The sequence below is a fragment of the Triturus cristatus genome, chromosome 6 (assembly GCF_964204655.1).
Source record: "Triturus cristatus chromosome 6, aTriCri1.1, whole genome shotgun sequence".
Classification (NCBI taxonomy): Eukaryota; Metazoa; Chordata; class Amphibia; order Caudata; family Salamandridae; genus Triturus; species Triturus cristatus.
Genome location: NC_140589.1, coordinates 150,322,527 through 150,347,943, shown reverse-complemented (window position 1 = coordinate 150,347,943; position 25,417 = coordinate 150,322,527). Strand labels below are relative to the sequence as shown.

At 43.0% G+C, this 25,417-nt stretch overlaps 1 protein-coding gene across 1 annotated transcript in view; it reads right to left on the bottom strand.

Annotated features, from left to right (window-relative positions):
• The window catches only part of DNAH14 (dynein axonemal heavy chain 14), an 894,889-nt gene that overhangs the window by 732,156 nt on the left and 137,316 nt on the right, over positions 1 to 25,417 (bottom strand). The window contains exons 14-18 of the mRNA XM_085610384.1: positions 20,687 to 20,735; positions 20,492 to 20,577; positions 14,417 to 14,583; positions 10,272 to 10,619; positions 4,687 to 5,028 (exon numbers count right to left, since the gene is read on the bottom strand). Coding sequence (XP_085466510.1) covers positions 4,687 to 5,028; positions 10,272 to 10,619; positions 14,417 to 14,583; positions 20,492 to 20,577; positions 20,687 to 20,735 — 992 coding nt within the window. The remainder of the gene's footprint in view (positions 1 to 4,686; positions 5,029 to 10,271; positions 10,620 to 14,416; positions 14,584 to 20,491; positions 20,578 to 20,686; positions 20,736 to 25,417) is intronic.

The window sequence follows — 25,417 nt, the reverse complement described above, 5'->3', positions numbered from 1 at the left end:
TTAATTATTTATAACAAATCCTTGTTGTTACTCATTTATCTTAAACAGCTAACAACCATTGACAAAGCCAATCGTACTGACAGGTTTTAGGTGTAGGTCAGTTGGTTTATTATATATCTGGATGCAATTACATCTCAGAGAGAAACCAAAATACCAGTCAGGGAGCACACTATTGGAATCACAGAAATGTATTTTACATGTACCCTATTAGAGAGCGCCCACATTTTTTCATCCCACTTAAAGACCTGTCTTCACATATTTCTATATGACTGATTGTAATCAGCAGCTGTGGGTCATTCCCGAAGCCTGGTTAGAGAATTTTCTTCTAAAGTTGATGCCACATGCAGTGCAAGACACTGGGCAAGCACGCACTTTAAAAGGCTGAAGTGGTCATGTTGTACAATTTGCACATTGCAGTAACTGTTGAACATATTAATGCAGCAAGATTTAGGGCAGAAATATTGTGTGGAGGAGTGTAGTGTTGACACTCAACACTACACTCCTCCACACAATATTTCCCCATCTACCCGACACGCACACCCAGAACCATGCAGTTGGGCTGAATAGCATTAGGGGTTCCCATGCTTATTTCTGCTTAGTCCCCATTCATCCTTCACACATAAAACAAAGGGATGAGATTTTTTAGCTTTCCCTTTTCCTCCCTATTTCATACATGTACTCACAATAAGAAGGGAAAGCATCCATGCGATGCCTAATGTATGATATTTATCGGGGTCTGGGAAACCATAGTGGGTTGTTAATACTGCCCTCACCCACTAGTTAGTGGCATGCTTCATCATAGGGCCGCTACTACACCCTACTGCAGGCCAACATACAGAGTGGAGCACAAGACAATGCGCTAGGGATCCGTTTTGCGGAGGCAGTAATGGGGAAAAACAATGTAGGAAGGTACCCTCTCTGCTCTTTATTTTTGGGCCATTCCAGACAGGGTTAAAAGATTCTATATTTGGGTGTACTTAGGGAAGTAACGTCCCTGTCACCCTCTCTGCTTTTATCAATAGTTGCTTTCCCTTCTTTTTGTGAGTATATTCCCCATTCATATCTGCTTTGGAGCTCCATAGAGGCCTGTGCTATTTTCAAAATTCCCTTTCCTTTCCTCCCAGTGACTGAGCAACGTCTTGTATTCACCAGCTTCACGGCTCGGAGGAAATAAGTAGCAGTCTTGCTCAACCTGCTGGTGATGGGGTACAATTGTTCAGAGGGCTGGCCCAGTAAAATCACCTTTGGGGACCGTTGGAGTGTCAAACTTATGAATGTACCAGTCTCTGGCAGTACTTCTCCTCCAACAATTTGAATCTTAGAGCATGGGGAAATTATGTAAGTAAACAATCTCCCAACTCCCCTTCAGAAAATGGAATCCTTAAACAGTAGCGGCTGTTGACGGTGAGGCGTAACATTTTGGTATGACTTTTATGTAGTGAGCGACGCGAGCAAGCTTAATGGACAAACGTGGGGTCCAGGGTGGGTCCTCCTCTAGAGAAATTATTTTTAAAAAGGTTGGCAAACTATGCATTTTAAAGCAAATTAATTTACTGATAATGCAAGGGTTATAAAGCAGTAGGAATGTATAATCTTGAAATTCAAAACTGCCCTATATCTTGCTGCATTAATATGTTCAACAGTTACTGCAATGTGCAAATTGTACAACATGACAACTTCCGCCTTTTAAAGTGCGTGCTTGCCCAGTGTCTTGCACTGCATGTGGCATCAACTTTAGAAGAAAATTCTCTAACCAGGCTTCGGGAATGACCCACAGCTGCTGATTACAATCAGTCATATAGAAATATGTGAAGACAGGTCTTTAAGTGGGATGAAAAAATGTGGGAGCTCTCTAATATGGTACATGTAAAATACATTTCTGTGATTCCAACAGTGTGCTCCCTGACCGGTATTTTGGTTTCTCTCTGAGATGTAATTGCATCCAGATATATAACAAACCAACTGACCTACACCTAAAACCTGTCAGTACGATTGGCTTTGTCAATGGTTGTTAGCTGTTTAAGATAAATGAGTAACAACAAGGATTTGTTATAAATAATTAACCTTCAAAATGTTTCAGTTCTGAAATTTCAATAGTAATGAGGCCTGTGGAAGGAGTTTTGACCATCAGTTATGTGCGCTTTATGTTAGATATGTAATGTACTTTTTCTCTGCACTTCTCGTCCATCTGCACATCTTCAAGCTCATCTCTTTCAGCACCCTCTTTTCACTCTTTCCTGAATGCACTTCCTCACATCTATCTCCCTCACTTCACCACTTCCAAACATACACTGCACTCACTTACAATTAAGCAATTTATTTCCTTTTGCCCTGTAAATATTTTGCCATCTGTGCACCCCCTTCACACATATTTTCACAGAAGTGCAATTACAGCAGGAATACATGGCCGTTGTTCTGTGTGCTCTGCAAAGAGGCCAACCCACTGACAGGCACTTTGCTTTGTCTTCAGCATCAGCGTCAGAGCTCTCAATCAAAGCCCCTCAAAAACACCTGGCATGGCTCAAAGTATGCACGGAAAATAAATACAGAAACACAAACTTATTGAATAGCTAACTCTTGAGGAAGGCACGATTAAGTAAAACTTGAAATAAGAGAGGAACTAAATCACTGACATGCATTGCGGTAACATTTTTAACACTCATTGTTATTAAATCAATCCATGCTTTTGGCATCAATGTGTTAAGGGCGTGAAGATAGGGGCAGTGTTAATGTCATACAGCAGATAACTGTCTTTATTATAAGTACACATTTTTCCCTTTGCCCTTGACTCGGAAATTTGGATCAAATTCACAAGGGAACAAGAATCCTGGCCTGCTCGCCTTTTGGATCAATTTCATGGGGAAACCAATGCAGCAGCTCCACTTCTAATGTACCAGCAAAGTGCAGTCAGGGCCAGGGGTGTCACAGTAGGGGAGGTTAGTATGGCGAGGGGTCTCGGCACAATATACATAACAGAAAATTATCATTCTAACACTTACCATTAACGACAACAAGGCACCAAAACACATGTTCTTGCAGCCACTTCTAGGTGTGACAAATAGGAACGGGAGGGTTCTATGCCTGTGAATGATGGACTGCTGTTTTTACGCAGGGACAGAGACTCCAGCACCCGAAACCATGACACTGAAAGCATCCTGGCATATAATGGATACTGCCATAGACTACAATGGCAATTAAGGGCTTTAGAAAAGTAAGCCCTGCATCATGCGTCACCGTTCGGAAAGTTGATTTACTGCCTGGCTCCCATCTCCTTCTTCAGACCAGGTGGGGAAGGCGGCCTGGGACAGACATCCCAGACTTAAATACATTGATTTGTTTAGAGATATGATTGTATCTCTAAATAAATTGATCTATTTAATATTTATACAGGAATGTGAAGGAATTTCAGGGGGCGCAGCCCTAGAGCCCTAATGGAGAATCCGCCCCTGTTCTTGAGTAAATAAATCTATGGCCTATATGACATGTTGTACCATCTGCATAAAAAAAGGAGTCTCCCATCACCTCCTGAGTGTGTGGTAAAGTTGGTTGCTCTTTTGGTGGTATTTTGTGACTGATTGTTGTACAAGTGTGTTCCTAGCTAGCTCCTTTCTCAGGCTGCCTTAAAAGGTCAGCCTCCTTCCTGCCTCTGAGCTTGTCAACTACATATTGATCTGGGACACTACGTGATTTGTGTTATCTCACTTGGAGACATGTCTCAAGGAGCGTAAGCAATTTTGTGGTGCCACATCTGACTCAGGGAATTTATTACACATTACCCCACCTGCTGGTATCTCAAATATTCTCACTCCTAATCTGTGCGTACTTCAAACAACATATATAACTAGAAAACACGTTTAAATGAGTTCTAGAAATGCGCTAACAATCCCGGTCTAATAATTAAAGTAAACAAAGGCAGAAAAGTCAAGTTACAAGTAGGTTCATACGATTTTATTTACAGTCCTATTTAGTATCACATCTAGGCCTTTGCTGACCCTTAAAGCAACAAATGGTCAGTATTTTTCACTTGGAAAGGTGGCAACCCTAATGATGGGAAACCAGTAAACCTTACTGTGGGACTTCTCAAATATCATGAGTGAGAACAATTCACAAATATACAAATGTGACGAGCTCAGACGTGGTTCATGAAGGCTAACCTATGGTCTCAGCCATAAGGTTACATGAGGTTACATTGTGCCCGAAACAGAGACTTTACAAAAACATCAGCTTACTAAAGATATACTCAACAAGCCAGCAACCCAGGTAGAAATGCCTGTATCCAGTGAGTTTAAAAAAAAAAGGAAACAAATTAAATCATTACTAGGTTTGTTCTTACATAGAGTAGCTGCAGAATCCACTAGTTCAATAAACTCCTCATTAATCCCTATTGTGGAAAGAATTCAGTAGGTGGATTCTATGTTGTACTCAGATTTTCCTACACAAATTGGAGGACTAGACTCCAAATCCGGTTTTTAAAAAAATAAATATTTTAAGGGTTCTCAATCTGAGAACTGGAAATCCAATGACAAGTTAATTTCTAAATCAGGAATTTTCATATTCCTAGTGGAAAGGATAAAAGCACAACAATTACCCAACATGTACAGAAGCAAAACAGAGGTATAGTATCACTTAAAAAATAGCTAATTGTATTGTAAATTCGTTTTAATCCTCAAACATTTAAAAACTTACTTTGTTTTTAAATTCCATCAGCTCAAAACGTAGGTTTGAAATGTATGTATCCAAATCACCACTGAACTTGATAATGTCTTCATCTTTCCTTGCTTCACATATTAGAATACTTGATCTGAGACGTTGAAAACTTGGAATAAGAGTTTGATAAATGGCCAACTCTTCTTCCGGAATAAAAATGTTGTAGTCTTTTGCTACAGAATAAAGCTGTATGACAGTGTTATACTCCTTCTCCAGTGATGGCAGCTCAGAGGAAATGTGACCAAGGAACGTCAGGTGCTCTACAAACTCTTCAACGGTAGACAACTCTTTCTCCAGCTTTCTTAAAGAGATGTAAATTGCCTGAAATCACAATTTAAACTGAATTAGTAATTCAAACATATTTAAATTTGCATCATGGAAAAATGAGGAAAAGACACACCCAATGCATTTTTTTTCCAAGAGGGAAATTTCATACAAGTGCATTAGACAATCTCCAAATGGGTAATGAAAATTCAGTGAGTGTTACCTAATGAATATTGTTGTCATCCCCTGAGCAACAGCATCAAAAGATTTGAGAATATAAGGAGATAATGAAAGTTGCATTCCTATGTTATTATATTTTTTTGGGTCAAATGTAAGTGCCCACTCACTTCTTTTTTGTTGGTGAGATTGAAAAGACTAAGTAGATCAATGCAAATCTGTGTAACTTTTTTCATATTTATTGACTTAATATATTGTTCAATTAATGCAGTTATCTATGCTGTAGCATAGGATTCTAAGGAACTTTTTGAAATAAATATAGCCTTTTTGTACATCTCCAAATTATTAATACATTATTTGTCTAAAACAACACTCCTAGTAATGTTTGATAAATCTGCATGAAAACTTGCAAAAATCGATTTTGGTTGAGATTTGGAAGTTTCATCCATATTGGTCACAGTTGAGGTTATAAGGTTAGATGAGTAAAATATAATTACTCTATTTTAATTCCTGCAAGGGAGCTTTAGCCTGAGTTGCAAAAAGAACTGCGAGACAGACCACCACCAAACTTGACATGAAAATAAAGTCCAATGACTATTTTGGGTTTCACGTTGCATGATTCAACTTCAGGGTTTACAGAGACTTAAAGCTAGGCCTTCTGCTCTAATGTGTTGTTGAAGAACAATGTTGTTTGCTTTTTATTCGCTCCCAGTACATCGTATAATAGGACACATACATGGACAACAAATTATTTTAGTCTGGATTGGCAGTATTTTAGGGAGTACACATTTAACCCATCACAATACTTCTGGGGATTCATTTCACTGTTCAATCTAGTCCTTATCACTTCCTACTAACCAGCATGGTGAATAATGGGACTTCTAGGAAGGCATATTTAAGCCCATGCCTGGCTTCCTGCAGCACCCATGCCATGAACCGGTTCACCAGAAATGTACCAGCTGTGTACCCTGCAGAATATCTGTGGCTCATGGTAATAGCAAGGCCTTTCAGGACATAACTGAAGACTCATGGGCTCAAGTTGGTTTTATGGGTAGGGACTTGGGGCCTGATGTTTAAAATAATTTTACCACGCCGGTGCCTATGAGGAAATGTTTGATGCATGCGGGCCTTGGATCCTATTATTGCCTCTTCTGTGAGCTATGTAAGCTTTAGTGGATCAAAATGAATTGGAATTTAAAGGTTTTGATAGTGACAATAAGTGTTACATATAAATATGTGAACCCTTAGTAGGTCTCGGCCGAGCTCCAGCGGGGGCTGAATTCCTGTTTGGGTATTACAATGTCTTCCATCACAATAGCAAACCCCACAGATTTGGCATATCTCTTCAAAGACTTTGCCTAAACAGAGAGTCCGTCAAATAGTACAGTTGTTAGAGAGGTCTCCTCAGCTTTATAAGGGCAATTCCCATTTCCTGGACTTAGAAGTCAACACAGTAAAGAAAACACATGGAGTTCACTTGCTATTGACATAGACTATGTGGTCAATGAGCCATTGAAGGAGCGTTTAACAGTTCCTGGTCCCCCCGTACTAAAACTGGGTCGATTATCTCTCCCTCCTATGCTATTTATCGTGGAACACGCCAGGGTTGCCCCCTGTCGCCCTTGTTGTTTGTATTGGCTAGCAAACCTCTTGCACAATATCTGCGTCAGATTATGATCCCATACTGTATTCCATTACATGGTACAATTCACTCTGTATCACTCTATGCAGGTGACATGCTGTTGTATTTTCAAGATTTGAACTAAAGCAAACGCACGATAGCGGCTGTGTTCTCACGATTTGGGGAAGTGTCCGTATTATGTTTTAACGCCTCCAAATCAGCCGCGTATTCTTTTTAAGATACATATGCCACTCCCTATTTACAATTTGGCCAGATGCGATTTAAAGTAGAGCCCATAATGTTTAAATACTTGGGTATGCACATCTACAGAACCAGTGCGGATACCATTGATGGTAATTTGGTCCGAACTGTTAATTCACTTCGCTCCCAAATTTCCTTCTGGAATACGTAGCCATTGATGGTGGCGGGCCGCTTGGCTGTGTCCAAAATGGTTATGCTACCCAGCCTCCTTTATCATTTTGTGAATCTCCCGGTCATTCTCCCAGCCTGGATTTCTAAATCATTAGACACCCTGTTATCCTCCTTACTTTGGGGATCGGGTAGACACAGATTGACATTGGCTAAGTTACAACTCCCTAGTGCTGCAGGCGGGATGGGGGCACCCGATTTTAAAACATACTGTATAGTCGGTCAACTACAGTGGTCAGCATATTGGTTGGCAGGCCAGAATTTATTTGAAATTGGAGATTCCCTTGACCGTTTAAAGCGTGAAACTCTACAGGCACTGGTGTGTCCAGGTGCTGATAAGATGTGAAATCCTCCTTATCTCCCACATATAGCAATGCACAATTGGAAACAAGCTCATAAGTTCGCTAAGCTACCCTTCCCCTGCACCCCAAATATTCCGCTATGCAGCATACCCACTAGACGTGGAATAGTATCAACAGCTCGGCTAAGGGGTTGGACACAGACAGGTGTAGGGACGGTGGGCGATTTCTTCTTGGATGGTAACCTGATGCCCCACGAGGAATTCGTACACACCCATGCAGTGCCAGAAACCTTATTTGTCACACATGCAGCAATAGTGCAATTTATTCGGAAATATTGGCTCGTAGACCAGGAGGTACCTCCCACTTTCCAATTGTTGAAATCCATTCACATAATGGGATATGGCCGCCACCTGGTTTGTTGGCTCTACTGGAGGTTGAGGGAACATCTAAATACCCCACGAGGGCATCTTAGACAGCAATGGCAAACAACACTAGTACGTGAATTAGAAGATAGTGAATGGGCTCTAATGTTAGAACACCCAAGGCGAGTCTCCCGTAATTGCCGATTAAAAACTATACAATTTTTCATATTACACAGGGCGTAGCTTGCCCCAACGACTCTACGGAAGATGTACCCCACTGCGTCCTTGGGATGCCCAAGATGTCCAGCTCAGGAAGCTGATTTTATTCATATGTTATGGTCCTGTCCAGTGTTGGGTGGGTTTTGGTCGGAGGTTTCTCAGAGTCTAATGTCAGTGACAGAGCGCACCTGGGACTTTTCCCGCTCCCTAAGAAGGCAAACTACTACGTTGTTTTGCAGGATTAGCCCTGATTCTTGCCAAAAGATTGATTATACAGCGCTGGAAAGCCCGCGCAGCACCTCGCGAAGGCAAATGGAGGGAGGAAGTTATTCGATGGGCTGTAGCAGAGAGGGAAGCGCTGCAACGGGAAGAATATAGGGGGGCTAAGGAAACAACCAATATCCCTGGACTGGGCACACCGCATAGAACTCTTTAAGGCAGACACATGGGATGAGTCGGAGGACCCAGAGGTTAAGGGGGTAGAATGTGATAGTGACACTTGATTACTACTTGTGTGCTAACCTGATTTCTTGGAGACGTCCCGGGGTTTCCCCCCTCCCCCTTTCCCCCCTTCTCCCCCTTCCCTTCCTTTCCTTTCCCCCGTCCCCCCTGCTTTCCCTTCTCTTCCCCTGAGATCTCGGACATGACTACCACATGCTACAGGACACCTGGCAAGGTGTAATGTGACCGTAGCGGCACAGTTTTCTTTGTTTGGAGTTGGGTTTTTCTTTTCTGGGGTGGGTATTTGTTGGGAGAGGGGTTATGGGTACTGATAACTATGACACCAAACACATTGCTACAGTTTATTTACCTATACTTAAACCATTTTCCTGACTATAATATGATTGCGCAACCGCTACTGCACTAGACACTGTGATGTATATTGCAAAATGTGTGCACTGCTCAAGACTGTACATATCTTGTCATGAAAAAGTAATCAAAAATGTATTTCTGAATGTATAAATATACTTGTGATATCCGTAATACTCAATAAAGTCTGTGTTAAAAAACAAACAAAAAAAAAACAGTTCCTGGTCCTAACTACCCATCTATCTGAACAAAATGCATATAAATGTTTGTATTTTGAGGGTCATTATATTAGGGTTTCGATTTGACTGTGTTGTGTAATCGTGTCTGCAAGTGGGCTGTAACCTTCACTCGGGGCCTGATTCACAAAGGTAAATGTACATGTTTGTGCAAGTTTACGATTGTTTGCAAATTCACCAAAGTATTTTACAAGTAGCATCTTAAAGACTGCGGACTCTCCGCATATAGGAAGCTTGGAAAGTCCTATCTTTTAATGTGTGGAGACTTTGCAGTCATAAAGATATTATTAACAAAATACCTTTGTGAATAGCAAACAATCCTAAACTCGCACACAAGTGTAAGTTTACTTCTGTTAATCAGGCCCTCTGTGTTTATGGCAAACTGTGATGTCACGCCCACCTCTAACTACTGCATCACTTAAGCTTTGATGTTGCAAAGGTGGGACCTTTTGTTTGGTGGTCTGTAGGACATGCTCTGCTTCTCCTTCACCCTCTAACACCTCTTCAGCACACACCAGCTGATGTGGGCTATTTGTACTCCAGTACTGGTTGCCTAGGTAATCATCTGCAATATCCTGTCCACTTGTGGACGGTCTGTTTGTCTTTCTCTCAGCCTTCAAACCAGAGATGGCTGCTCACCTCGCCTGTCAGCACAGCTCCTTCTCATTTGAAAAAAGTACTGTCCTGTATTGCATGCCCCCTTACATCATGGTTATCGATGCTTACATAGCTTCTCTGGCCAGGGCACCTGTTTGAGACTGATGTCAGCACAGGGAAGGAGGACACAATCCTAATGTGTTATATTGTTTTGGGTCTAACACCAAAGTGGTTCTCTCAGAGATGAGAAGGACTGTTGCCCGCGTGGCTTTGCCTCGTATGGCGTTGTATCGGATGAACACTTGAGCATACCCCTGAACTTATCACACATGTCCTTATGGGCACACACACAAACTCCACTATTTTGTCAACATTGTGTAAAATATATTTCCTTGGATGCGCATACTGTAAGAAATTGGTAGCACACATTTCTGTGGAGTATCATTAAGAATGCTACCCATAGTTTGCATGTCTGATTAAATCATCTACATGTAAATACATTTTTACTGAATGGCACTGAAAAGATGCAGATATTACCAACACTTACTTCCAGCAGCTGTGAGTTCTTTGCTTGAGCTATGGCAGGCAGAGATGTGTGTATTATTTTCATTACCCCTTCAAGATGGGGCAGGCAGGCCTTCTGGAACTCAAGGCTTATCACCTTGGTGATGTGGATTCGGTGTTCGACGTTCATCTGCTTCACCTCACTCATGTACTCGCCGTACTTCGATAGTATAGTCCTGAAGTCATATGGAGACAATTCCAGATGTTCTAAGGATACCCTCACACTCATATGCATGGCATCATCGACCATGAAGCAGTACCTCTGGAAACTTCGGCTGTACAACTCCACTTGTGACAAGGACATGTTTACAATGGAGTGCAGTTTCTTCACCTGCAGATTTAAAATTGTGAAAATTTAAAAACTCAATATTTGAAGGTTTTTTTGCAACCTGACACCCACATATCATGGCGGCACCCCCTATCCTCTTAACAAACTAGCACTGCTGGTTGGTAGACTATTTAACCTGTGCAGCTTGGAGTCCCAAATGCTCTTAAAATACATGCCTTGGGAGTAAAACCTCTCACAGACTGACCCAGTATTTGAGAAGATTCTTACAACACTATTTAGAAGATATTTCAGGGTTCAGCGAGGTAGGCACACATGGTTTTGGGACAAATAAAATGTTTAGTACTAGTGTGGCTCCTACTATTGTATACTTAACTATAGGGAAACACACTGGAAGATGAAGGTATGTATGGATGTAGTGTTTATGGAGCACAAACCTATTCGGAAGGCAGGGGAGCCTTGTACAGTATCAAAAGCAAAGGCAGAGGCAATGTGAGATTGGAGGGATAGCTGGTTTTTAACAGCAAAAGTGTACTGTTACTGCATCATTAGGTACTGTTATTTAAAGAGGTGCATCTTCAGCTCTTTCCTAAACTGAGGCAGTATTGGGGCAGATCTTCTATCAGATTCAAGGAGCACTGATAAAAGCAGCATGTCCCTTTCCTTTTTCTTTCTTGCTCTTCTTCATTTCCAGTCCAATGATGTTCTTAGTGTGGTCGCCAGACACCTCAAGCTTGTCAGCCAGAGAGTCGGGGTTGTCAGTCGTGATGGCTATGTAGATGATGCAGCTGGTTTTGAAGATGGGCTGTGCCAGCCAGGGAAGACAGTATAGTTCCATTAGAGTGAGGGCAATATGGTAATACTTCTTCAGGCCCTTGATAAGGCTGATCCAGCACATAGGATGACCTTAAGGGAAGCCAATGCACAGTCTGGAAGGCTATATAGCAGGGCTTTGCCATCATCTAGATGCAAGTGTAAGAGGGCTTGAAAACAATCCTGAGGTTGTTTTCTGTGAGGAATGGTGTAACTGTCTTTAGTAGAGAGAGCTGGAACTAGGCCCTCTTAGTAGTGTGCTCTCTGGGGAAGTGATCCATGTCCAGGGTGAATCTAAATGACTTGGCATTGGGTGAAAGTTGGGGTTCAAAGCCTTCCAGGCTCATACTCTTGAGCCAGGTCACACTCTGGAACATTCTAATACTAACATCTGTTGCTCATAAAGTGTGCATGCAGAAAAATCTTTTCAGCGAATTAACTGAAATACAAGAAAATCTGCTATAAAACAAAATAGAGGAGGTCATGAGCGTATTGAACCTCCGTCAACCACCCACAAGAACAAATGTTCCTTTCATATTAATAATGTGCAAAATGGGTATGTTTATGTAAGCATATGATAACCAGAATTAAGACTATTCCTGAGTCAAGGCTACTGGGATGACATTCTGCAAAACAAGTGACAGATTCTGAGTCCTGAATTACTTCTGCCATTGTCTCAAATCCACAAACGAGGCTTCTGATGGATCCACACTTCAGTAGTAATGTTCATGGGCTTTGAAAAGCCATGTTAGTACCAACTCACAATAGTGTTGGTTCCATCCAAGATTAATCTGGATGTGGAGCAGCCAAAGCATCACCCCACAAAGCCTATGCTGATCATACAGTTGATCACCTTTTACCACAGAGGTCTGGAAAAAGCCTTGACAGCCTCCACTGTTCCTAAAAATTTAGCCCTTAAATGCAAAACCACAAAAAGCATTCGGTGTATCTCATCTGATTGCTGAATTGGTAACATGAAGGTAGTTATGTAACGTCAAGAATTTGATTGTCCATATTATGTAGTCTATATTTATTTGACAAAAAATCCAAAAGAATTCTACTTGCAAAATAAAAAACATACAAATATCATTGAACTTTAATGAAGACGTGCAGCGGCAAGTGCAATCAACGTGGATTTGCATGCTATCAGTTCAGTATCAGCCTGCAGATTCACTAATTACTACTACCACAAGGTTCAGAAATTAGTGGGTGCACACTCTGCACGATTCCAAACTGCATTCCTAAGAATGGGGAGGTCCACACAATGTGAGCATTATTACACAATATCCAGGGTCGTGGAAACCGGAACTGCACACAATTTGCACCCCCGATTTGCGACAGGTTGTACCTGGCACAAATTGGAACTTCGGTTTTGGGTGCAAACAGAGATTTGTGCCAGAAAAATAATTAATGGGTCAGTTGAAATTGCCCGGATGTGCAATATGCTTCAGGGTTCATTACTAAGAGGAGAATCTAATGAGGTAAATCCGAATCTGAACAGAAGATATAGTAAATCGTATTCAAAAAAAGGGTTGGGACGGTAGTCGAGTTTAAGAAGTGTGCCCCCTACGCTTTTTAGGCGTGGTGGTACAGTCCAGAGAACTGTTGGGTGGAATTTTGGGCTATGTTGGTAGGCAGGGGCGGGGCAGCAGATATAAGGTAAGGGATCTTGAGGTCCCAGACGATATTTTGTGATAAGGTGACACAGTGGCTGATAGCTTAGGCAAGGTCAGGTTATTTCAGCCTGCCCACTCATCCCCTCTTAGTAAGGGTTAAAAGGGCTAGTGTGTAGAGGTAGCATATATGGATCAGGTGCAAAGGGATCAGGGTTTATGGAAGGGAGTTTGTCGCTTAAGGCCAGGTGTTGTGTTGGGGGTTTGCTGAGATGTTTTCATGGTTTGAATCGGTTTTATTGCTGTTGGGGTGGATGAAGCAGTTTGAAGGAGAGGGTGGAAGTAAGTATACACTTGGAGAAGGCAGAAAGCTAAAGGTTTTCAGTTTTGGGATGTAAAGTTAGCTCAGGATAGAGAGAATTTCTACAGCGATAGGCATTCTAGTTGGGAAAATTGAGGGGGGGGGACAATTAAGGGTTGGAGGTGGACCAAGCAGTAGGTTGTTATTGATTTATAGTAATGTTGATAGTTTTGTAACTACACTGATAGCGGAACTATGCTAAGTTGGCTCCCACAGCCTCACAGAGGGTGGGTGGAGGGTGCATCTTGGGCCTCGAGCTTAAAGAGAGCCTCACTTTATGACACCTGTTCATTATCTGGCATTTGATAAAGCTAGAATACGGATAGCAGCATCAACAGGTGTAAGAATTCCAGGCCTCTCTGGACCTCCGAGGGGTAGTGAGTGACACTTAGCTGAGGGAAGTTGCAGTACTTCGAGTACAACAGAGGGTGTGAAGGTAGTGTTAACCCCTCACCATGCTGTGCAAACACTTAAGAACACATCTGCTAAACCTATTAGGAAGACGTCACCTAATGCCTAACTGTAAGTAATGGGAGATGTGTTAAACATTTCCCCAAATAGTCAGGGCTTTAAGTGGGCTGGGTCATGATGGTGCACAGCACCGTCAGTTCTAAGAAGCAGGTGCTGAGACGGGTTCCTATCGGGCTCTCTATTTTTGTCCTTACCCTCAGGGTGAAAAAAAATCTTAACTGTGCAGCAGTACCACCTTTCACTGCCTTTGATGTAACTTCAAAGACACTCATTACAGTTCTTTCACAGCCTCATCATTTCAGAACTGAAACATTTTCAATGTTATATACAACTAAGCCATAGTTGTTGCATATTTATCTCATGCAGCTAACAACCATTGACAAAGCCAATAGTCCTGGCTGTATGTATAATGTTACTTGCCGTATTATATATGAGGATGCAATGACAGAAGCAGCTAAAAATCAGCTGGGCGGCACACTATGCTAGGCACAGGTTTTTAGCCTAGGTGTTTTAAGCCCTTAATTACATAGGCCACGCCCCTTTGAGAGGTTTTTCAGCCCACTTAAAGCCCTGCAACTAGTTACATTGTTCTGGTAGTCTGGGTCCAGCCCGAGAAGCAGCTCACAGTCCGGCCACGGGGTCTGAAATTCTTCTTGTGTCGGTTCTTGGTCAGAAGGCAGACCGCGGCTGTGCGTCGTTTCAGAACCAAAAACGGCCAGGCGGCTCTCCCGGCTGAAGGCCACGCTCTCTGCTGCAAAACAGAATTCAGTAGTTAGACTATCAGAGACGCATAATGCATAATATGATGCAAAGAAAAAATAATCAAAGCAATAAAGAAGGTTTCAACTCTTGCTAAACTGCTGCTTATATTTTTACAAACATGAAAATTAGCATTTGAAATCAGCTAAATGGATTCATTAATTACACAATAATTTAGTCAAGGTTATATTTTAGAAAAATGTCACAAACTATACAAAACGAAGAACTGCATAGTATTATTTTTTTCAGCCCTGGCTGAGCAGGGAACACACAATTGGTCATGTAATTGTTTCCTGATGTGTAGGTGACAGAGTATGAAATAAAGGTAATGGACTAGCAGGGCTACAAGTGTGTTCAGGCCCCCTCACTGTAGGTTTAATGTCAGAATATCAAATACAGCATTCACAGGTTCCATCACTGTAACATCCAGTACAAATAGAGCACAAAAGCGCTGCTCAGAAGCTCGAGGTCAGCTATTAAATGTCAGCGCGCCGAATACCAAGGCTAAGTGGTCCTGGCTCCACCTCAGGCTTCTTTAATCCACTGACAGACACTCCCTGCTCTTTTAACTCAGTCTGGCAGGTTATTGCTTTCTATCTGTGTGACAGTTTTTCATCTTTCTTGCCTTCTTATTTTCCCATTGTGTGTTTTCCCTCTCTTCCTCTCAGGAAATGTATGTGCCAGTCCCTAAAAATGAGTGCCGACCGGCAGCCACCGGCTCAAATTAAACACTATGGCTAACTCCGTAAATTATAATCATTTTTGCCATCTTACATTCTCTATTGGTAAGTGCTTTTAAAGCATTCAAGTCTTGAAGAAAAAGAAAACTTAACCTCAACCATCTTACTCGAATAGATGGAGGGGCCAGGGTGAGGGGGGGAATCAGAGGAACAATCAACAATCACCGGTAAACAAGGCGAATGCAGCTCGAACGTATGAATGGATTTCTCAGTTCAGGTGTCGTCACCCCACCAATCCAGGATTAGTACACACCGCTCCATATCACTTCAAGGCGCTTTACCCAGTAACTGCTCTACAGAGTATAGGCAGTTCCTAGCAGTGGCGGCTCCTCCGTTAAGGCGGAGGAGCGTCGCCCCACTGACTTCCATAGGAAAAATAAAATAATAATAACGTATCGTTATTATCATTTTATTTTTCCTATTGAAGTGAGTGGCTCTCGGGACAGGACAGGCCACAGCAGGGAGAGGAGTGGTTTGCACTCCTTAAGTGCGCATGACTGCTTATTCGGCCCTCTTGAGCCAGCCAAACAGCCCTGCACACTTTGCATCTTCTCCACCAGGCTTGCTTTACAAAGCCTGGTGAGGAACATGTGAAGCCTCCCAGTCCCCATCTGAGCGCCGTGGTTCGGCACTCAGACCAATCACAAAGCTGCATTGCAGCATTGTGATTGGCTAAGGGAAGCCCGGGTGCGTCCTACTCCTTCCTGCAGCCAGTGGAGACAGGAAGAAGAGGACAGAGAGGAGGCGGAGGCTGGCTGGCTCAGGTAAGGGCTTTTTAATTAATTTTTTCATTCTGTCCCGCACCACCCCTCACCCCACCACTCCCAATCGGTAGCAGCCGCTACTGTTTCCTAGCAGAGTGGGGGCAGGTAAACACATGGGTCTTGTCAACCGCTACCACCCACGCTCTCGCTTGGAACCATAGCATTGCTTCCATTCCCTCTACCACAAAGTCCCTCTTCACAAGATCCTGTCTTGTCACTAGGGTTGAGTGGCTCAGTTCTGGAATGATAAGATTCCTGGGCCTCTCGAACACAATCTCTCTTTTTCTTTGCTGCCAGTCAGAGGTTGAAGTGGGCGGGATCTGACGGGCATGACATGCCCATACTTTTTTTGATTTGACACAAACAGTTTCCATACTTCATGTTAAAATGCAACCATCCCAGGACGGGTAATAATTCTGACATCTGAGATGCTGAAGCTGAAGGGGAGAGTCTCCTGTGCAGTGGAGCAAGGGAGGGTCAGACAGATAAACCAGAAACAAACCTTCTGGTCAGGGTGCGTAAGGGGTGCTTAGAAGCCTCTATTGGCTTTAACTGATGGAATCACTTGAGTATTCTTTTTGAGAGGAATTGTAAGGTGACCTAATGAGCTCTGGAGTGGGTGCTTTTAATGGTCACTTAAGAAAAATGTTTGCACAAGGAACAGTCGGTATATTACCCAGATGTATACTTTGAAAGCACTTTTTAATCTTAAACCTAAATCTTTGTGGCAGCCTATCTTATACTGTGTGTAATGCAAGTTTAAAAACATGATGACCTACATATTCACAGTGCTTTCTGTTAAAAGCTTGACCCTCGTAACACTAAAAGCACACAAATCCGTATTCTCCATTGCATCAACCAGAATTTAATTCTGTGGCTCTATGGTTACAGACCCAGACCTCTGCAGTACATTAACCAATAGAGGTTCCACAAAATAAAATGAGTGTGGTTTTTATATGCAGTTACTTGAAGGTGAAAGAACAACAGAACAGTTACAGAATATTTTTTTCTTTTAGCCATGCCTTTGATCCCGCCCCAATGGACTCAGGATCACAGTTCCTATATTTAATTAATGCACTTCGACCGCTGCTGCCACGTTGGTCACAATTCCCGTTTGATATGTCTCCCAGCGCCACCAGAATAGGACTTTTCGCAACTCCTTCTCCTGAGGGATCCATAATGGATAGACAAGCTACTTTGATCACATTCACAAGAGCTGCTCTCGTTCCCTCGATGACCAGGGTAGTAAAACGCACTCTGTATTACTTGCAGCAGCTTCTCCGAACCTGCTGCTGTTGAAAACTCTAGGATCCGGGTCTTTGTGGCTGGTGTCTCATTTTCTAAACTTTAAACTGGTGGTCGCTGCACAATTTTCAAATTGATAATTCCTCTGTGATTGCACCACACCTTCCAGCAGCTTAGGCTCCATCACACGGTCTCTCATGTCCAAGCCTCTCACCTCTTGTCCCATCTTGGAGAGATGGCTCACAAGAGAATTAATTCTCCTCCATAGACGATATCCTGGTATCTCCATGCGCTGTGTAGTACCTTGCATCTTTGATAGTATTTTCATGAAAAGCACCTCTTCAAATAAAGCTTCTCATACTCCCTGCCATCCTCCTCAACATTGCACGTTGCTCCTAGGGATGGAGATTTCTGGACAGAAAAAGTCCAGTGGGTTCTTCCCTTGTGTCAATCTGTGATGCTTTGATGGCATCAGTTTTGTTTACTCAAAGCAGTCCCAGGCTCTCCTCAATGGCCTGTTTGGCCTTTGATCGTCACCTTGCATGGCATGAGAAATCAGGTGCCACCGGCATGCTTCTCTGTACCTCCTATGTGACCCTGATTCCCCTCACCTTTCTTGCTCCAGCTGGCTCCAGCCATGAACAATATACTCACAAGTGCTAGTTCCACCCCAGGGGCCTCCTAACACTTGCTGAAGTCTGCCTTTTTTTGGTCCAGCACAACCCAATCGGCCCTCTGTGGAAGTCACCACCTGATCCCAAGAGGCACAGAAAGCCCTTGCTTTATCTAACCAAGAGATGGTCCTTCGGGCTTAATGGAATCACTCCTTTGGTGCACTGCTCACTCAGGAGGTTGATATTAATCCCTCCAATCACTCTCCTGGACTAGAAACAGCCCCAAAAGTAGATATGGATTTGAGCCCACAACATATTTTGGAGCTCTGTGGCTTCATCTCCATGAGGGTTAGCGGGGTGAGAGAAAAATATCCATAATTTGTCAACACTATGAAAATACTGAACCTTACAAACAGAAAACATTTTCATCCACTCCTAGGTCTCATACAGATGTCCTTGTAATGTGCCTTTTCTACAGACATTGATTAAAAAGCATTTACAGATTTTGATTAATGTTAACCCTGTAAATCCACAAGAAATAAAATAGCACCTGAGATGATTAATATAAGCATTTTTGGGGGCATGAGTAAGCAAAAGAAATAAGAAAATAAATATTCTTTGCCTCTTTCTTGGTGTTGCAAAAACATGCTCTTTTTGGAATTGGCCTCACCCCAATTTCCAGTTTATAGTGAACATGTTAGTAACAGGAGCTCAAAATGCAAGTTTACAAATAGGGACTTAAAGGTAATGTGAATATCCACTCCAGCAAGGTTCGACGCCAGAGACAGAATTGACCAACAAATATTAGGAAGACTGGGAGTGATTAAATGCATCTTGACCAACATCAGCATTTCTCTTTCAATCAAGTTATTATCGATTTATGTGTTTCTGCAGGTTGCAACCATATATCAACAAGAACTACAGTCGTAAACAGAAACTAAACCAGGAACCATATCTAGTTTTGCTGTCAGCTAGAATCTATCATAGAATACATCTGAGATGTGCTACCTCTGGCAATGTCTGGACCCTAATGAAGGCTAGGACTAACTTCTATATCTTCAAATTGACAAAAAGTGGCAATGGTGAGGCACTGCTGGTCAAGCTGAGTAGTTAGCGATAAACAAGTTCTTGATGGCTGAAAGTTTTAAACATTAAGGACAACCACAAAGTTAATTAAGAATATTAAGAACTATACATGGCATAAAACTGCAACTGTTTGCCTGATGGAAGTACAGAAATTCTATTCTAAGAGCTAGGGGCCGATTACGATCCTGGAAAAACCCGGTACAAACCGTGGGTCGGAGCGTTTTCTCCGTCCGACTCGTACCGGGTTGTAAAACTTTACAAACATGCAATTACGATTCGTACGGAAACACCATTTCCGTACGAATCGGAAAAAAGACCAACCGACAGAAAAATACATACAAATGTGATCCGGGACACCGCGGACGTGACGTCCGGACGGATTTAGGCATGTTTTTACGTACCAGCAATTACGATTCGCACCGACTGCAGTCCGGATGGGAATATTTTTACGGCACCTAAAAAGTGCCGGAAAAGCTAAGTACGCAGCGATGCGAGCTGATTAGGGGGCCCGGTACGCGCCGTACCCCCACCCCCACCCCCCGTATGTTCGCGCCGTACCCCCAGCCCCCCCGCGGATGGGCGCGCCGTACCCCCCAGCCCCCCGTATGTACGGAGCGTACCCCCGTACCCCCCAGTCCCCCGTATGTACGGAGCGTACCCCCCAGCCCCCCGTATGTACGGAGCGTACCCCCGTACCCCCCAGTCCCCCGTATGTACGGAGCGTACCCCCCAGCCCCCCGTATGTACGGAGCGTACCCCCGTACCCCCCAGCCCCCCGTATGTACGGAGCATACCCCCCAGTCCCCCGTATGTACGGAGCGTACCCCCGTACCCCCCAGCCCCCCGTATGTACGGAGCGTACCCCCACCCCCGTATGTACGGTGCGGACCCCCAGCGCTACGGGGTCCGCACCGTACGGGGGGCTGGGGGGTACGGGGGTACGCTCCGTACATACGGGGGACTGGGGGGTACGCTCCGTACATACGGGGGGCTGGGGGGTACGGCGCGCCCAACCGCGGGGGGGCTGGGGGTACGGCGCAAACATACGGGGGGCGGGGGGGGGGTACGGCGCGTACCGGGCACTTGTTTGGACATCTCAATGGTTGCTATGGGAGTTCGCTCCGGACGGTCTTTTTTCCATACAGTTGTACAATCGGACGGATGGGACAGATCGTACTTGCGCATTTGGACTTCAGTTTTCCCATTTGTACGTAAAAATGTCCGGGGACGTGTCGGAGACTTTTCCCGACCCGAGGACGTGTGGGGGAATTTTCCCAATGCGATTTGTATGGACTTTTTCCCATACGAATCGTACTTGGCAGTTTGTACGGCGCTTTTACCATTTGTACGGAAAAAAGTCCAGATTCAATTAGGTTGGGGAAATTTTTTCCAGGATCCTAATCGGCACCTTAGTGTTAAAACGTGTAAAAAAAAACTACATATTCGATTACCTATTGTCTTTTCAAATCCATCCATAATTGTTTTGATCTTCTGGGCAAATTCATTTCTTCCAGGAAACAAATGAACTTGGGCCACACTGAAAGAACAAATATGCATGTTTGGTAAAGAGTTATCCGTATCAAAGATTACTAAGACGATCAACAGTGCTTTTTTATAAGAACCACCTAGAGGGCTTTTAAACTTACCTCTCTGACATTAGATCATCATCTTCATCAGAGTCAACAGAGACTTCACCTGGTATAGAAATCATAAGACTCAATTTAAAAATAAGAACTGACATAGTCAAGTCAATAAATTATATATTGCGCAAAAACCTTGGGGTATCAAGGCACTAGGCAAACCATACACAAGACAACTTTAACCCACTAACAAAAATGTCTTTAACCGCATTTCATAATTATCCTTCAGAAGGTCATTATACCATTTGACTAGCATCATCTTGATCATTTTTTCACTGATAGTTCTCACCTAATCTTTTGGGATTTTGAGCCAACACATATTCTGGAATCTTAACATGCTCCCCAAGTCTTTTTCCAAAGGAGTAGCTCTTTATGGTAACACTTTTATAGAGTAAATTTAAAGAACAACATTTGATTTTGTTAATTATGGGGGTACATTGTAATCTTCTTTGCATAGGGGCTACATGATCTCGCAAAGCAAAAAACTGTCCATGGTGCAAGCTGCCAAGTTGTGAATCTTCTGAAGGCAGCTCAAGATATTTTGAGAAGCCCAACAAAAGATAGCCCAGCACTTATCAAGGTGTGATACTATTATGTTCTAGATATCATGGTCCGGTTCCTCCAGATAAGAAAGGCTGTAACTTAGCTAACTGATGGATATAGAAGCTACACGTTCAAGTCAAAAAGCTGAAATTATTCTCAACCTTCAAGTGTGACAATCAAAAATCATGCCTTGGACTTTTGTTCTGTGGGACCAGACTTATTTCAGCCTTGCATAATTTCCACTACCCACCAGTGTGTTCCAATTTTCTCACGATGTGCTGTGCACATAACAAAAGTAACTCAGTACTGGTGGCATTTAAGGCTAACTAACGTGCTCTCATTGACATCCTTGACTAACTCTAATAAATGTGCAAAATCCAGATTATAATCCTCAATGAGGGAAAGAACCACTAAGGTGTCATGGTCATATAGATGGAAAAGCTTCTCTCACCCAAGCCTTCATGAACTAATGCAATTGTTTCATAGTAAGACTGAACAGCAGGTGGCTAAAGAAGAACCCTGCACACTGTGGACTTCCACCATGGAGGTGCAAACACCCCATTTCCTTGAAGCTGTGATTTGACTGAAAAAAAGAAAAACTGAGCTAAATGGGCCCTTGTACTCCAGCCATTGAGGTCAATCGATCCAGCAAAATATGGTGACCAATGGTGTCCAAAACGTCCAGAAAGGCAGAGAAACAAATGTCTGCAATCTCCAATGAACTTTCACATACTCTAAGCAGGGCTATTGTGCACCAGAACACTGAAAAATCCTGGATTCAAGGTTCACTGATAATAAACCATGTATTTTTAGATGCACTGGTTGTCTAGTGTCCATTCTCCATAGGACCGTTGCCAGAAATTGGGTTCCAGCAATTGGTCAATAACTAGCTGGTTTAAGCAGCTATAACACAGGTTTGTTAATAAGCGGTTTTACCCATGCTCGTTTTAAAGATTCAGGAACCTTCCCCTCATACAAGGAGCTTTTTACAACATGTGTAATTACTGGATGAAAAATAGCAGGTAGATCCATAATCAAGTAGATTGACATGAGTCTCATAGACATTGGGCAGTATGCACACCTGGTAACATTTATTTAATCTCATCTAATAAAACCTAGGTAATCATAACAATAGTGATCCCAGAAATGAATGAATGGTAGCCTCAGGAACAAAGTCAGCCTTCGCAGAGGAGCACTCTACACTCTTCTTAACCAAAATGGTTCCCTTTTGGATAAGCTCCACCTTCTTGATCTCGTATTGTTTGGGTCGACAATTCTGAGATAGATAAATAGAAATATTATATAGTGGTCAGTTGCTTCTTCCCAAAGTATTTTTAAAAAACTACTTAGTGCTATTCTCTGCCTCCATTACTGTAACCAGGTGGATTTTACAGACTTAATGCTTCAACTATTTTGCCTATTGATACACTCATTCCAGAAGCGAGCAAGAGTTCTTTCTTTAAGCATGCATCAGATGCTTACAGAAAGAGCGCTTACTCGCTTCTGGAACTATGTGAATAACACTAAAATTCTCAAACTCATCGAGGGAAAATGGAGTTTCGGAAAGCGGATGGGTGAGCCACATAGCAGACCTATTCTCCAGCCACCCTGCATTATTAGGTCGCATGGACAAACAGCTCCCATGGGACCAACAGGTGCTAAACTCACCAGCCCAGGTCTCTAAACTCATCAAGGCCATGAAAAACGACGGGCTGCCAGGTCTTAATGGCCATACAGCTGGAATGTTTAAATGTACTCTGGAGGGCTGGGCAATGGTGTTAACCTCGCTATTAAACCAAATTTTTTTTTCTGCGCAAATTCCAGAGAGGTGCCACCATATGCCCAATATTTAAGAAAGGAGATCCAACAAAGCCGGCCAATAATTGCCTGTGACCACTGCTTGATCTTGAGGCCAAAACATATGCTCGACTACTACTACTACTACTAAAAAAGTTGGAGGTCTGTGTATCGGACAACGGGCTTCTTACATTCTTCCAGACAGGCTTTGGCAGAGGAGAGACCATCATTGAAAACATCACTGCACTTGCTGCCCTGAGCCACCAAGCAGCACAAAGCAATCAGGTAGCACTCCTTTGCTGCTTAATTGATTACAGCGCTGCATTTGGCAAGGGGGACAGACCGACGTTGTGGAGGAAGCTATCACTCTGGGGCATTCCCCTGAAAACCACTAAGGTTGATAATTTCCCATCACTCTGAAACATGGTTCCATGTGAGAACCGGTCCGCACACAATTACCCCCAAAATGACCACGCAAGGGTATTTGAAGCAAGGCTCTATGCTCGCTCCCCTGCGCTTTAACTTATATACAGCAGATTTGGGGTAAGCACTGGCAACCAGCAGCCTTGCCCTTCCTCGATTAGGCCACACTTGGAAAGAGTACTCTCTTTGCTATGACATAACGAAATACATGCAATATACTCTCTGGCAATTTGAACTCACCTCAACGTAAAAAAGGTGGAGTGGACCAATAACGCTTCATAGAGATGACTGAGGAAAAGACATTTTTTACCTCTGCGCTTAATCATATTAAAACTGATGTTGGCAGCCCTGATGAAGAAGCTATTGGAGTGATTATGAAATGTACTAAGAACAACCCTTGATATATGAAGGAGAAAGAAAATAAATGAACAAAGAACAAAGAAACTTTTACACACAGATTTTGTAATTTTGTAATATTGGATGCTGGAGGTTTGTATATATTTGAAGAGCCTGAGGTTTCCTCAGACGAGTTGAGAGCTTTGGTGGCCGCACTATTCCCCTTGGAGCACCATTATCTTTGAGAACAATCTGGGAGTACTCTAGGTTTGCGATATCCAGAGAAATTATTGTACTTTAGTCCAGTATTTTATCACAACTGCATTTTCCAGCTCTGCTTCAAGTTTACCCTTATTGGTTTTAGCCCTTTTCTAATCTATACATTTTTACAAACAATAGCTCTATTCTCTGGGTGTCTGGGCTGTAACCCAATCTGTTTAGAATCTATCTACTAGCGTCAGAACTTATTCGGCCCTCAGACTGAACTTTGATGTGCGCTCTTATAATTGTTGCAGGTGAAAAATATTTACAGTTTTTATTAATTTAATAACGAGTTTAAAGTGCATCAAATGTATTTACTTGATGATCCCACGCACCAGCACTTTACAATGTGAATTATCTGAACAACTAGGCCTTTTAATGTTAAAGTGTTCTCAGTATTAGGCAATTCTTATTTTCTTCTCCGATTAATCTTAATTGTGGATGAAGAAACCTAAGTCCAAGAACGTTCTTGTTTTTTAATCAAGTGTGCACAAGTTAAACAGTGCGGGCCCGATTCACAGAATTAACTTAAGACAAAATCCTAAACTTACTACTTTTGGTATTCACAGAATGCACTTACTACTTTTGGGATTCACAGAATGCACTTACTACTTTTAGTATTCACAGAATGGATTTACGACTACTAACTTTACGTCCGCACTCGGGCTGGAAATTCCCGCACACGGGACGGAAATTCCGGCCCGGAGGCAGGGCTTCTGGCCCGGAGGCGGGGCTTCCGGGCCGGAGGCGGGGCTTCCGGCCCTGAGGCGGGGCATTCGGCCCGGAGGTGGGGCATCCAGCCCAGAGGCGGAGCTTCCAGCCCTGAGGTGGGGATTCCGGCCAGTGGCGGAGATTTAGCCATTGCCAAAATCTCCACCTCTGGGCCAGAAGCTCCGCCTCCGGCCCGGAAGCCCCGCCTCCGGGCCAGAAGCCCTGCCTCCGGGCCGGAATTTCCGTCCCGTGTGCGGACGTAAAGTTAGTAGTCGTAAATCCATTCTGTGAATACCAAAAGTAGTAAGTGCATTCTGTGAATACCAAAAGCAGTAAGTGCATTCTGTGAATACCAAAATGGTAGTAAGTTTAGGATTTTGTCTTAAGTTAGTTCTGTGAATTGGGCCCTGCATTTTTATATCATGTAATGGTTTTAATGAACCAAATCATGACTAATAAACATTGACATTGAACTCAATAGCCTCTTCATGCATATTCATCTCAGTTTTTTCCACTTCCTACTGGTCTTTCAAATAATGTTTTTCAATAATATTGGTTCACTGGTACCCCACCTTTAAAAAGGCCAAGCGTTCTCTTGCATCTAGGATCACAAATATCTTTCAGGCTATTGCTGTTAAGTACCACTGAGGCATATGTTGTCCTAAC